The sequence below is a fragment of the Neodiprion lecontei genome, chromosome 1 (genome assembly GCF_021901455.1).
Source record: "Neodiprion lecontei isolate iyNeoLeco1 chromosome 1, iyNeoLeco1.1, whole genome shotgun sequence".
In the NCBI taxonomy this organism is placed as follows: Eukaryota; Metazoa; Arthropoda; class Insecta; order Hymenoptera; family Diprionidae; genus Neodiprion; species Neodiprion lecontei.
Window position 1 is genome coordinate 179,539 of NC_060260.1, and position 14,471 is coordinate 194,009.

General features: G+C 37.1%; 2 protein-coding genes across 3 annotated transcripts; one reads left to right on the forward strand and one right to left on the reverse strand.

The window, feature by feature from the left end:
• Positions 1–1,107: 1,107 nt before the first annotated feature.
• LOC107221828 lies at positions 1,108–2,473 on the reverse strand. Its single transcript, XM_015660964.2, has 4 exons — positions 2,253–2,473; positions 1,910–2,148; positions 1,709–1,810; positions 1,108–1,294 (listed from the first exon to the last, which is right to left on the reverse strand). Coding segments are annotated over exons 1-4 (447 nt in total). The 5' UTR covers positions 2,255–2,473; the 3' UTR covers positions 1,108–1,190.
• Positions 2,474–3,106: 633 nt separating this feature from the next.
• Positions 3,107–13,911, forward strand: LOC107221838 (serine/threonine-protein kinase Warts). Of its 2 annotated transcripts, none has more exons than XM_046735886.1 (6): positions 3,107–3,776; positions 3,945–4,380; positions 7,242–7,579; positions 7,680–9,963; positions 10,460–10,737; positions 10,841–13,911. In XM_046735886.1, the coding sequence occupies exons 3-6, from the start codon at positions 7,301–7,303 to the stop codon at positions 11,270–11,272; spliced, it is 3,273 nt and encodes a 1,090-aa protein (XP_046591842.1). In that variant the 5' UTR covers positions 3,107–3,776; positions 3,945–4,380; positions 7,242–7,300; the 3' UTR covers positions 11,273–13,911. The 2 variants fall into 2 exon arrangements, with proteins under 2 accessions (XP_046591842.1, XP_015516467.1); XM_015660981.2 differs by having other exon boundaries at positions 4,175–4,380.
• Positions 13,912–14,471: the final 560 nt, after the last annotated feature.

Genomic DNA, 14,471 nt, shown 5'->3' on the forward strand with positions numbered 1-14,471 from the left:
CTCAGACCAGAGGTAGTGAACTACATAGTGAGACTATGAAGCACCGCACAAAGAGGAGACCCCGAGTATAGGATACGCTGTGTAATGTATTCCATCTCATTTATTTGCACGTTTAATATATATGGTTGTCTCTTTCTATAACGCCTCAAGTTTTCGTGTTACACTTGATTTTACTCCTCATATAATTTCCGTACCGGGCCCTATAACTCAAATCGTTTCTTAAGGAGTAAACTCCAAAAACCAAAATTTTTTAGTTTTCATATAACAACAGCTAGCGAGCTACGTAGGATTTTTTCGATATATTTATTTTTCGCAAAATGGTGCATGTTTGAAAATAAAGTTAAATTTTTAACAAAAAAAACGCCATAAAATCGTCGATAAAAAGAAACTAAGCCATATAAAATAAAAAATCCTATGTAGCTCCGTGGAGAAAGATATTTCGAAGCTACTGTCAAAATTTCAAAGCGATCGGTAAAGATTTGCTCGAGTTATGTCTTCGGCGAGCTCAAAAAAAGTGGTTTCGAGAAAAACGCGTTGTATTCAACGCAAGAAATTTCTCATCACTGACGCCACACGTGTTTTGTTCGTATGTCTATTACATATAGTGACCCCTATAGGCATTCTTAAAATTCTAGACTATTCGGAGGGCACTTTGTTCTCTATGGACTGCCGTTATACCTGCACCCATAGTCATAAATTACAGCGCGCGCCGGGATCACAAAAGGCGCTCAGAGCATACCTGAGAGGTGTTACCGCAGAATGGAAAATTTGGGCACTTAGACACTTTTGCCATATTTCATCATTTGGTATATTATTTTTAAGACCCTAAAGCACCTTTTAAGCGAAAGATTGAAAATTTTACTGTGATTTCCCCCCTTAATACTTCTCATAATAAATTTTTTGCAATGAATTCTTCAGTCAACGCTGTTATTATAGAACCATCTCATATTTTCCTCCAAATCTGGTAGCCTATAAATATGTTTGCGTAGACACAAACATAAAGTAAGCATCGTACATACACATTTCTTCTATGAATGTGATGTGAATTTAGTATAAGACAAAATTAATGAAATAAATGGCAAAAAATCAAACGAATTGTATCGAAATTATATATTTAGATAGTTAATCTTCAGTACGTAACATCAAAATAAGTACTTATATTTAAAAAACGTAAACAATGATGTCAAATCTTAATAAAAATCTATATCGGTACATAATACTGTATCGTAAATAACGGTTACATAAAATGTGTCTCTTGTGTAAACATCTGTAGAAGATCTTATAACCGGCGTACCTATATCAACCCAGACAATTTGAGAATATAAATGAATATGCTAACATATGACAAAAGGCTTATACAAAGAACTGAAAGGGTCATTGCCTTTATCATATAGAACCATTAATGTTGGTGATTTTGTATATTTTATTTCAATTCATTTTCAAGTTTTGTACAAAACTTAGTGATTGTATAACTCGGAAGTTCAGATTTGGTTATTTATATGTATAGTGAACGCTTATTTTGAATATCAATTGTGTATAGATTGTAAATAGTAAATATAAATAGAAAATAAATGTCAATTTTAACTAACAGTACAATTTGCAGAAAATTCCTGCTCTTGAATTTTGAGTGAACTTCCAGTTAATTAAATTAAATGTATGTACAAATTCATTCGCTGATTTTCCTATCAATACTTTTTTACAATCTTACCACGAATATCTGGGTTCTTGTTTTCCTTATACAGCGTAGTCGAAGGTCCATCTTTTGAGGGTATGACATCATCCGATGGAATTCCGCTGACGTGTGGTTGGTCTGGAATTAAATTTTTCAATATAAGTAAAATTTTAATGTAAATGCAAAAACAATTGCTTGCATTTGTTTGCAAGAGCCAATGATACTGATTTGTTTTACCTGCTATCGCAACACAGCTTGTTTGAGCCGAAATTTGCAGATCCTTAGACTCTGTATGCAGCTGTTCTTGGCGATGATTACCGTCAACAGGTCCATTCAATGTTGGAACTGCATCACACGTTAGTAAACATCGTGGATATTTTTTCCAGATATATTTTGGCTCAAAGTGTTTGTTACATACACGAAAATCTCGCCGGTTCGGATTCTTGGCTCGGATGAACTCATGCCATTTTTTGCGCCTGTATTATGAAAAATCATGATGTACATTTGTTTTCATAATATATGAAGATACGTGGGGACCCACAACATTCCCGTGAAAGCGAGGTTATATATTCATACTTACATACAGTTGCTCTTTTTTTGGTAACGCGAAAAACGTCACTCGTCCTCCATTATTTATGCTTTGATTTTTGATATATTTGTAATTGTAACATAATTTGACGTCACAATAAATTGGCATCTTTGGAAAAATGTTTGTTTGTTATCCAACGTTTACCCAAAGATTATAGCAACGCGTCATCACACCGACAATACTAACGCAATCACATCTTCACTAACGCTACACGTACGCGTTATATTTTTCCTCTGAGCCGCTAGAGGCGCTGCAATAGGGCGATACGGGTAAGATAATATATATTATCTTAGATGCGGGTACCTTCCACCAACTAAAATAATGTATATATTATCTTAGCCTGCTCGAGGCCCAGATCAAGGGGTCCACATGGGCTTCACTCTGTCCGGAGAGCAATGCAGTATGCATAGGCATTGCATGTACATACATACATACGTAGTCTCACATTGGTAAATGATTGGTAAACACAGACGGTAATCTTTTGAAATCAAGCAAGAGTCCGGCGGTAACAGCAGTGCCCACACTTATCGACTCACTCATGAGGATTACAATGATGATTAAATCGGTAATGGTAGGAAGTTTTTTTTTTTTACCAATGCTTCCTGCACCTTCACATACTTTCCTACTTTAACAATATATAGTGATCGAAGGTGTAAAACGTGTAGAAAGTGTTGCTAGCACGAACAAACCCAGTTGTGTGTGGTTCACCGAGTAACCATGGTAAGAGCGACGATAATGCAGAAACCTGAAGTTACCCCCGAGCAGACCCGAACTTGGTGCACCAAAAAGCTGTCACGCGATGTAATCCGAGGTTGGTAATCTCTGACATGAGCGTATTGTAAAGTCAACGCCTGTGGAGTTCGGCTCCTCCAGGCCCCTCACGGTCTCTATCTTTCATGAATTGGATACCTATTTTCGTAAATTTGATGCATCTGCCAATGCATACTATTTAATTTCATCCAGAGCATGCGTAAATCTATGATTTACAACCGATACCCAGTTAAACCGTTGAATTCAAATGGAATAGCTTACCAGCCTTAAATGATTCGAAAGTAGCGCCGATATTGATGCCAGTTCAATGAATCTTTCATATTTGTTGGATATAGAGTTAAGCCCTTCGAAGAATCGTTCTTATAAATAGTTAAAAATAACTGCAACTTCGACTGCAATGAATATTTGTAATACGGAATGCTGATATACAATTTGTGTATGTATATACGTACTAGAAATTGTGAAAAAGATTGTCAAGTCAGTGAAGGAATGTGGCACTTCAAAATGGCTGCCAGCCACTTTAGTAATTTACGGCTGTATCTTTCTTTGTTATCGCTTTTATGATTTCGACGAAGTTTTCTCAGTTTCAATTATTTTCTTCGTTGTAAAGTGTTTGCTCTAACGTTCTATAATTATTTCTGGTCCGGTCTATAAACCCTATTATAATGTGACTACGGAATATGCTCTCGATCCTCAGCTGGCATCACTCTCGGTTTAAAGGAATTTATATCAAGATATTCTTGAGTAAGAGGTTTTATATATTTTACAAAAGAATCTACGCACGGCTACTAACAAGCGGCATAAACAATTAGTCGTTATCGGCGATCAATTCGCAAATTACCGAGTCTCTAATTCGGTAGTGTGGTGTATGTATGTCTTTATATACAATTTATTGAAATTGTTTCATTTCAGTAATAAAATATTAGCACTTCGTACTCGTCAGTGAAATAATATCCCCTCAACGTTTTGAAACTGTATTCAACTAGAAAATTAAATAATATATATAGCTACAATGGTGTGCACAACTTGCGCTCTGTAACTTGCCACTCCTATTGGAGATTGATTTTCTTTGGTGCAGCCAGTTTTGCAAATAATTACAACCCTCCAAATGAATCTTATCGTAAGCCTTTAAAATTTTCAAGAGTGCACAGCATTGACAGTTGGTTCAGTGAAGTGAATTCAAGTACCAAATTCCACGTACAGTGATCGGCAACAAACTGGTTCACAAGAATTTCTTACCATTGTGCCTCTTAACAGTGCTAAAAAATAAACCATTGGTGTTGAATACTGCCATGTCAGCGAAGGATTTCATTAAGGAATTACAATACTAGCTAGCCTTATTTGTTTGGTAAGCATTAGTAACTCTACATCATTGTTTATAAAATCTACCATTCTTATTCTTATTAGCGTCATCATCATCGTCAGTATCATCATTGTCATTACTTCCGTTAGGAGTTGTAGTACTCTTCGTCTGGAGACCAAAGCATCGCAGGAGAGAATATATATTTTCATTATGGATTTTGTGTACACGAAAATTCATGATTAAGTTTTACACATTTTACCTCGGCAACAAGTATAACACTCATCATTTAATATTTAATTCATGATGTGTCCTTAGTGTAAATCTAATCGAAGTTTAACAAGTTCTATTTATATTTAGCTTTTGATATTGATATGACAAAATAACAGCATGCAAGTCATGCTGAAGTCACACAGGAGTCATATACCATTCCTACTAAAACATCCTAAACTTTGACAAAGTCAAGTGAAACTCGTATTCTAACCTTCTGAGGGCGATAGGAACTAGAAGCATGATTCAAACCTCATGTGTGTGCTCGAGTTTCAGATAGCAACGGAATATAACAATTCATATAAAATCGAGCGGTTGTATAACAGAGGCAAAGCATATCCTTATCTTACCATACTCTAGTGTAACCTCAGCGTGACTCGTGTTCAGTCACTTTCTATGCGAATATCCATAGCGTTATGTCTATAACCATTTGAAAGTCCTATTAGCCTCTTTACTTTGATCTCATATAGTAATTACTTTATTTAAATTTTTTCTATACCATTTGTGCACATACATGCATGCTGGTGTTGTTTTGTCAGGTTGTTGAACAGGTTTAAACTGACAAATTATATCATCAATTCTTAGCACCTGAGAGCAAGCATCTTGTTAGATGCTATAATGATTTATTTACCATGTCCATCGCTTTTATGATTAAAAATTTTACTAGAATGAAATTAAAAATGTAAGTTGCATATGAAATTATGCCACAGCTGTGTATGAAACTCGAGGATATCGTGAATCTTGCATACGTCTGTCATTACTTGTGACAAGTTCGAGAATCATTAACTCTACTGTTCAATTGAATGATCGGTCAAAAATTTTATTCCATTTCTTCCATAAAATACACGCTCGAGAGAAAACCCCTAATGTTGTATGATTCTTTTGGGTCTGTTATATCATAAATAAAACCACCTTATTATAATATTCCGTCAATCGAAGGTGGTCGCCAAATAAATAGTCAATTCGATTTGAAAGTTTTTCACTATCATAGTCCTGAGAACACCGCAAATGCGATTCACATTTGGACCATACCAACTACACATGTACAAAGATAATGCGTTTTTACTTTGAATTGAACTACATTATTTACAATAGAAAATAGAACTGAAACGGGATTCAAATTGTCGTAACCTTTTGAAAGAAAGTCTCACGCAAACCCAGTATCTTTTGAATCATTAATTGCAGTGACTCCAGAACATTTGCAACTGTTTTCCTTTGCAAAGTGACATCGATATAGCATATGAAACAATTAATTCTAACGTTGGTCAAAATTGGTCAAGATTTTGTCAAACATCAAAAGAGTTTGCAATTTTTATAGCTGAAAAACTTATTGGCTGAAAATTGATTTCTAACAGTTTTTTCCGTCGAATTGGGAATTCTTGAGAACTCACAAAGCACAACCAGAATTGTGTAAACTACAAAATTCTGTGCCTTGCAACACAATGGTTTTTTTTGCCCTACTTGCAATGATAGAAACATTGCAAGTATAAACACAAACATAACATTTCAATACAAAGATAAAATTTGAATTACAAAATTTATGATAACTTCAAATCCATTTCTCACTGTGACTTTTTCCGCAATACATTAACAAATATCTGCAGGCAAACCACCAAAGCAGTCGCAGGCAATGACAAAGTATCAAAAATATTTGGTCCTGTTAATGATCCCGGAAAGTATATATTTATGATATCATATAAGTCTGCGTTGCAGCTTTATGTTGCAAACATGGACTTGTCAAGAACTGAATTACTGACGTTTAGTTTCCTGTGATGAGCAACATACCTACATTATTCAAGTTATTGAATGGACATTAATGATGCAATCCCTGAAACTACAGTGGTCAAAAAATTTCAGTTGACTCGACATCATCTCCGTACTGATGAGTTCTGCTTGTATAATCATCAGAACTTACTGTTTTAAATTATAATATAAAGAATCCAAATAAACAAATAGAATCATGCATTTTGCCTAAATGTATACGTTTATAAGTGACTCACAGAAAAAATGAAATAAGGTTTTGAGTAACCTTAACAATTAGTAAAACTGTTTATTTTGGGATTCATCACAAAGACCGCTAAAATAATGGTGTCCTTGGTTTTCAAGATATCTAACTAATAGTAGTGTAATTTCCTTTCAGAGCTTTCTTATATTTTGATTATAAGGATAACTATAATAATAAATAAATCATTGCAGCATCTGACGAAGGTTGTTATCACATCGGTAAAGCCTCAGCAATGAAATTGGTGTATGACATCTATTCAAAATACCTTTATATCTTCGAAACATCACCATCTCTATAGTGATTACTATTTGATGCTGATCATTATCATAGCATTTTAAACCTACCTTACATTACGGGTGCCTAGCACAAAAGATATAAGTATCTCAAAGAAGGGATATCAAAGCTTAATTTACACTTGATTGTGCAGGATATGTTCTACCATCATTTCTAAGTAGATTGGCCCACCTAATCTATATGACGATCTGATAACTAAATGTGTTGTTAGTCAAATGTAGTGTAAGCTTTTTAAAAACGTCCCAATACTTATTAAACACAATAAACTTACAATTATTTTCATTGGTATGTATCAACCTGTCTAAAAGATCAAAAACTTCATACGTGGTTGATGACCCAGGTTTCCACATGCCAGGGTTGGAACGAAGCTAGGTCCTGGTGGGCCTAGCATGGGCCACTATGAATCCACCTGCGGTCAGCAAATCGAGCACTCGAGGCTCCGGTTACCATCAGAAGGCACTAGCTGAAATCCGCAATTCCTTGCTTCCTTTTGCTAATATTGGAGGCACTGGTGAGGTGGGCTCTAGTGCCGCTAGCACAATATCTACACTTTCAACAACAAGTGGCGTTAGTTCGGCATCTGGTCTCAGTGGATTATCAGCTGCTTCGGGATCTACAGCAGACAAGCCTGATCAGCGGCAGGCATTAGCCCAATTGCTAGCTATGGGCTATTCGGAGGTATCAAAAATAACGAGTTTTGACGTCTCTCTTATACTACTATAGCTAATTATTTATGGTCCCTGTAAATCGACCCTGAAACATGCGTTTTCATCTGTAGGAGACAGGCTTGCGTGCACTGAAGTTAGCAGGTTGGCGGCTGGATGCAGCTATTGAGTTTTTAAAGCAAGCTCAGGGAGAGTCTCTTAATGGACTCGCCAAACTGAACACCAAGCTTATCAGAAAACCAAGCTTGGAGCGTGAGCTCAGCCTACAACGTGGCAGTCCTGCTTTAGACAGTGGTGCAGGAAGTTCCCGATCAGATAGTCCCCGGCTAACAGAGCTTAGTCCACATCCTCAGCTGAGCAGACAATACTCGCCAAGCAATTTCACCGAAAGAGAACCACCCCCACCACCCCCACCAAGATGCAGCTCCACACCCCCGCCACCCCCACCTCCACATGCTTCTTACAACCAGTCCAACGTACCCACCAACATGCAACAAATGCTGAAGCGAATGTCCCCGGCACCTGTCGTACCATCTCGTCCACCTCCAGCTGTACCAGGAAACTCTGCCTCTATTTCCGGATCTGTAAATACGCCGCAAAGGGGCACAAGCCCTGTTGCATCTACAAACAACAGCTCAAGTGGTCGTCAGCCAATGATAGTTCAAAACGGACCTCAAGTACAACAGCAACTATCACAACAAATACAAGCTCTCAGCATTTACCAATCAGGGAACAGCGTGACTAGTTCTCAGGTTGAACCCCCTCCACCATATCCCATAGTTTCGTCGTCCTCAGCTGGGCCTGTTCAGCCACCGTCTTACAGTGCTTCCATACAAAATCGTCAAAGTCCGACGCAGTCTCAGCAAGACTATCGCAAGAGCCCATCTTCAGGGATATATTCAGGGCCTACATCAACTGGCTCACCCAGCCCTATCACAGTGTCAACAATCCCACCGAGCACTCAAACTTCTATGGCCAGACCAACCCCGCTGCAGGCTTGGGGTGCCCGGCAGGCAAAAACTCAGCCCCCTATTATTATGCAGTCAGTCAAAAGTACACAAGTACAAAAACCTGTTCTGCAGACAGCCATAGCGCCAACTTCCCCACAACCAATTTCTACGACAAGTGGGAACACACCCCCTCCACCTCCTTCCTACGCCTCATCTATACAGCAAAAACAACTCCAACAGCCACCTCCAGCCTATCCACCTGTTGTTAACAGCGTTTGTGCGACACCAGCCAGTTCTATGAGTGTGGGGGTTCCAGTCGGTGTACCAACAACAGAACCCCCCAGCTACGCCACAACCATGCAGGCTCTGGCAGCCCAGCGTGGGATGCATCATCCTCTGCCCCCACCCCCCTATGGTACAGTGACCGAAGATTCAATTGCTATTTCAACGGTAGAAAGCGGGTCTGCTCCACGATCGTCCCCCATTGCTCATCATCCTCCGCTTCAGCGAAAGTTTTCCCCTGCCGAAAATTGTCAACATCCAACAGAGTCACCTCCACTTCCACCGACTGCGTCATCATCGGTCTCTTCTCGCAACAACAATAATCATCCTTCTCTTCCGAATGGGAGCGGAGCCAAGAGCGGACCTTCACTGCCTTCATACAAAATTAAACACCAGTCTCCTATACCAGAGCGAAAGCATATGAGCAAAGAAAAAGAGGAGGAGCGAAGAGATTGTAAAGTACGCAACTATTCTCCGCAAGCATTTAAATTCTTTATGGAACAACACGTGGAGAATGTACTAAAATCTCACAAGCAAAGACTGTATCGGCGTCTTCAATTAGAAACGGAAATGGCCAAGATAGGTCTAAGTGCTGAAGCACAGTGTCAAATGCGGAAGATGTTGTCTCAAAAAGAATCAAATTATATCAGACTTAAGAGAGCTAAAATGGATAAGTCCATGTTTACGAAGATCAAGCCTATTGGTGTTGGCGCCTTTGGAGAAGTGACGCTTGTCAGAAAACTTGATACCAATCAGTTCTATGCCATGAAAACATTGCGAAAATCCGATGTACTGAACCGCAATCAAGTAGCTCATGTGAAGGCTGAACGTGACATATTGGCTGAGGCTGATAATGAATGGGTTGTCAAGTTGTATTATTCGTTCCAAGACAAGGATAATCTGTATTTTGTTATGGATTACATACCCGGTGGGGATTTGATGTCATTATTGATTAAACTTGGGATATTCGAAGAGCCTCTGGCAAGATTCTATATAGCAGAGTTAACCTGTGCCGTAGAAAGTGTACATAAAATGGGGTTTATTCATAGGGATATCAAACCAGATAATATTCTGATCGATCGAGACGGCCATATAAAACTTACAGACTTTGGACTGTGCACAGGCTTTCGCTGGACTCACAACTCCAAGTATTATCAACAAAATGGTACGGCACTTTTCCTCTTGAATCAGATACTTTTTATCCGAATCGATGATGGAAGAATGTTGAAAAAAGTTACCGGCCTTACCGGTTTTAGTCGACTAGGCAAGAGGGAGAGTTGAGGGGCACGGTTGAAATTACAGTTTTCTGCAGTCGCCAATTTATTTACAATCAGATCTTATAGAATCTTATCTGTTGCCAGAAAAAGAAATTATCTCTGGGACCATTCAGATCACTGTATCGTCACGAATATTAACCCAGGGGTTACCATTATTATACATTTTCAGTTAACGTATAGATTGGTCACACTATTGGTTTATATCATTTATAAACTGCTTCAAATTTCGATATCCTTAATCAGGTTATTGATTTTCACAACTTTATTGAAATTGTTTGTGATATCCACAATACTGCTTAATACTTGCAATTATCGAAACGGAATATTTGCCCCTTGTCATTGAGAAGGCATATTTCATATGAAGATCAATTCGCATTCCTTCAGGTCATGGTAAGCAGGACTCAATGGACCCAACAGATGATTGGAATAATGAGTGCAGGTGTAATCAGCTAAAACCACTGGAACGGCGGCGACGAAGGGAACATCAACGATGCCTGGCACATTCTCTAGTTGGTACACCAAATTACATTGCCCCTGAAGTGCTACAACGTACGGGATATACTCAGCTGTGTGATTGGTGGAGTGTGGGTGTTATTCTTTATGAGATGTTGGTAGGCCATCCACCATTTCTGGCAAATAGCCCAGCAGAAACGCAACACAAGGTTTGTAAGATAATTTATTTTACCTATGGCAAAAGCTGATACGAAATTGATCACCTGTTGTAAGTATGAAAATGGAATTAACTCTAAGGACTACTTTATTTAGGTTATAAATTGGGAAACTACGCTGGATATACCAAAAGAAGCAAATCTATCATCAGAGGGAATGGATTTAATTTTAAAACTCTGCGTAGGAGCTGACCGTCGCCTAGGAAAAAATGCAGATGAGGTGAAAAGTCATCCTTTCTTTTCAAACATTGATTTTGACAAAGGCTTACGCCGTCAAGTGGCACCTCACATACCTCGCATACAGTACCCGACCGATACGAGTAACTTCGACCCTGTGGATCCTGAAAAATTGCGTAATTCCGAGTCATCTGACTCCAACAAGTCTGATGAAATGTTGGACAATGGAAAACAGTTTCACGGATTCTTCGAATTCACATTCAGACGATTTTTTGATGACGGTGGGGGACCTGCATATCCCAGTAGGATTAGTTTGGATGACAATGACAATCAAGGTCCTGTATATGTATGACATTAGGCTTTGTGTAAGGTGAGACTGCAACCCTTACCTCAACGCTGATGAATTGTCCAAATTTTATCGAAACAAAATTATATCTGTTCACTTATAAGTCACTCCGCATCATTTTGTATGTACCTTAGCTTATATTTTTACCTCCGTAGTGTTAATCGGACTGAAGAATAATGCGAAAGAAAATTGCTTTTCGAAGTTGAACGCAAATTTGACTTATAAATGAACTTGTGCCTCTTCTTAAAAGTCAAGTTTAGGGAATGGTTAAGAAAACATAGTGGTGTCTCATGGTTGGGCAATATGTTACTATAAAATATATTTTGCAGATATTTTGCTTGCCATTTTCTTTCATTGGGATCGACTTTCATATTGGAAAGTACATGTTTAGTACGTTTCAGCAAGTACTGTGATATTGCAGATTATTAGTATAATGTGGTTTATACATATACGTATATCTAATTATATTGGTCTAATTTAATATTTTCTTTTTTTTTATCAAATAGACAATACCTACTGCTAATTTAATATTCTCATCGTATATATTGTGGAACCGATATAGCGTGTTTATTACGTATTATGCAGTTTTACATTGAAACTGGATTCGATATTCTTTATTCACCTTTCAACACATCATGCATCATTACATACATCATTTTCTCTAATCCTTCCGGTATATGCAGTGGTGTACTCGCGAGTAAAGCATTATTAAAACTGATACGACCCAAAGTTTAATGCAAACAATGGCATCATATTCACCTGGCTTTGATCACATCAATACCAGTAATAATGAAAATTTTTCGAAATATTTATTCATTTTGCTGAAATTATTGAATGTAGGAATACTGTGCAGTGCTTGAATTATGTTATTTGCATCAGGACATTCCAAGTGAAGTGGATCAGTCACCTCTCAGACATTTCTTTAATTTTGCATATGTTTGTGAGTTACACCAGGTCATTTATTAGTTGAATCACCAAATTCTTCAGAGACAGTTAACTTTTTAAACTTATGCCTTAGAATAATTTTTCAATCTGTATTTTTCATTTTTCTACTATCATTGGCAATGAATGCGTCATGCAGGGTTGCAAATTTTTTAATGAAAAAGTAATGGTTACATTAAATTATTTCCATTATGAATTGAAAAAGTAATGGTTAATGCATTACTTTTTCATTAAATAATTTGCAACCCTGGTGTCATGATTGAAAAATGAATTGTAAAATATAATAAATGACTGAAGATTGCTATCCATCTGAATTAATATTTTTTTTAAATATTAAATGAAGCACTAAAGTTTTGGTCTGAAATGATCAACAACGGAGTAATTAAATATTCCGAAACAATTGCACAATTTTTAAATGGTAAATATTTCTAATAAATTTTTTATTACTATAATAAAAATATTTTTTGCCTCAATATCTAACTCTCTGCGGACTATGGATATGCATAATTGACAAAATAAATCCAAAGAGGTGACTAATGCACTTGACGTGAATCTCCCTTTCAATTTTTGGGAATGTCATGTTAACAATTGATCCATAATTAATCAGAGAATAGCAACGTATGTACTATGTACAGTAAAAGAGGAGAGAAACCGAAATAAAAGCAAATAAGAAATGGCACATATTAATTATAAATATTGCAGACAGGATTCTGCATTATTCTCTTGGATAAAGACTTATTCTCTTGAAACTGACCTGAAGATTTCGTACATCTGATTATTTTGATGGTAACTAAATATTATTGTCATTGCATCTAGATCTGTAAAGTAAAGGTTCCGCCTGCCTTGTATGCCCCGAATTAACCAAATACAATTACCTATAATAACGCACCTCGAACAATATAAACATTCAAGTAAACAGATTGTTCCCGAAGCGAAGTATACTATTATCGTACTATAGAAGAGTCTCTGATCGAATTTTTATTAACCTGATGAGACATGAATGTGGTATTTGACCAGTAAGAACAATATTGAAAATACATATCATACACCGTGTCATGAATATTTTTTTTCCTTACGTATTGTTGGTATTCATATCTTCATATTTTCATAAATACTCTCCACGTCCGAAATTTTTAACAATAAATTCATTATTCCAACGTTAAGAAACTGTCAATTATAACACGGAAATGTGCCTTGAATCATGAAAATATAATCATGAACGGATATATAACACTTTGAGGAAATAATTTTTGAGAGCTTGTATGTTTGTGTAAGATAATTTATATATTATCCTATGTTTGTGATAAGAATACTTGGAAAGTCAGTGCGGTACTATTGCAGAGTCGCAGTGAGCGCATATGCGTATAACACATCAGACTATTAATTATTAACATTATCTATCTTATACGACGAAGATCTGTTTATTTTACTTATACTATATCATAAGAGTGATTTTAATCTTCTTGTACATTTTGTAATATCTTTTTCCCCCTTGTAATTATACTACAACCGTATATGAAAATATAAAGTAGTTTTATAAGTCAATAAGTATAATATGTGAAACTTGTGTACATACTTCGGATGAGTGTTTTAAATTAAAAGCTAATGTTTAATGCTTACGAATATAATGTTTCAAATTATACGTCCTAGAATTGACAATATTCTGAAAATTGTAAATAAATCATTATTTCTCTAATGTCGTAGCACGCTGAAAATGGCGTACATTACCTCATTTCAGAGTCCAACTACGGTGTGGTGGCTCGTGGATCAAAATTCGCGCGCCAGCAGTGGCCAAATTTCGGTCGTGACGGTTTAGTGCCACGCCCTTGGCGGAAAGAATCGTCCATGAAAATGTGTACCGAAGTGACGATCAGATGACGCGCATCGAAACACACATCGTTAGGTCAATGGGTCTCAATTACTTTGTTATTCAGAGGCTTTACAAATCTGGGATTATCAATTGGATGGGTGGGTAAATAGAGTGAACGACGAAGTGAATTGAAGTAGCTGATGGCGTATTCGGCCAGGGCCCAATCGATGACTCTCGCTAAATTACGTCGGAATAGTGGCATAATCAAATTATTCCAGCACTTTTGAAAATCGCGGAAATTTTCGCCAAAAAAACGAAGGGGTTAACCTTCCTTTTTTTTGACCGGAAAGTTTTTCGTCTCAGAATTGATTCGTATGACTCTTTCCCGACCAATTGGACCCCTAGGAACTCAGAAAACGCAGCGAAAAGAGCGTGGGATCAACTGGAGAGAAA

Coding starts and splice junctions, on each gene's coding strand:
- LOC107221828 (XM_015660964.2), bottom strand. Junction 1,811..1,909: donor AAGCTGTGTTGCGATAGCAG/GTAAAACAAATC, acceptor ATTTAATTCCAG/ACCAACCACACGTCAGCGGA. Junction 1,295..1,708: donor CAAGAACCCAGATATTCGTG/GTAAGATTGTAA, acceptor GGGTTGATATAG/GTACGCCGGTTATAAGATCT.
- LOC107221838 (XM_046735886.1), top strand. CDS start 7,301: ATGAATCCACCTGCGGTCAGCAAATCGAGCACTCGAGGCTCCGGTTAC. Junction 7,580..7,679: donor TAGCTATGGGCTATTCGGAG/GTATCAAAAATA, acceptor TTTCATCTGTAG/GAGACAGGCTTGCGTGCACT. Junction 9,964..10,459: donor CAAGTATTATCAACAAAATG/GTACGGCACTTT, acceptor GCATTCCTTCAG/GTCATGGTAAGCAGGACTCA.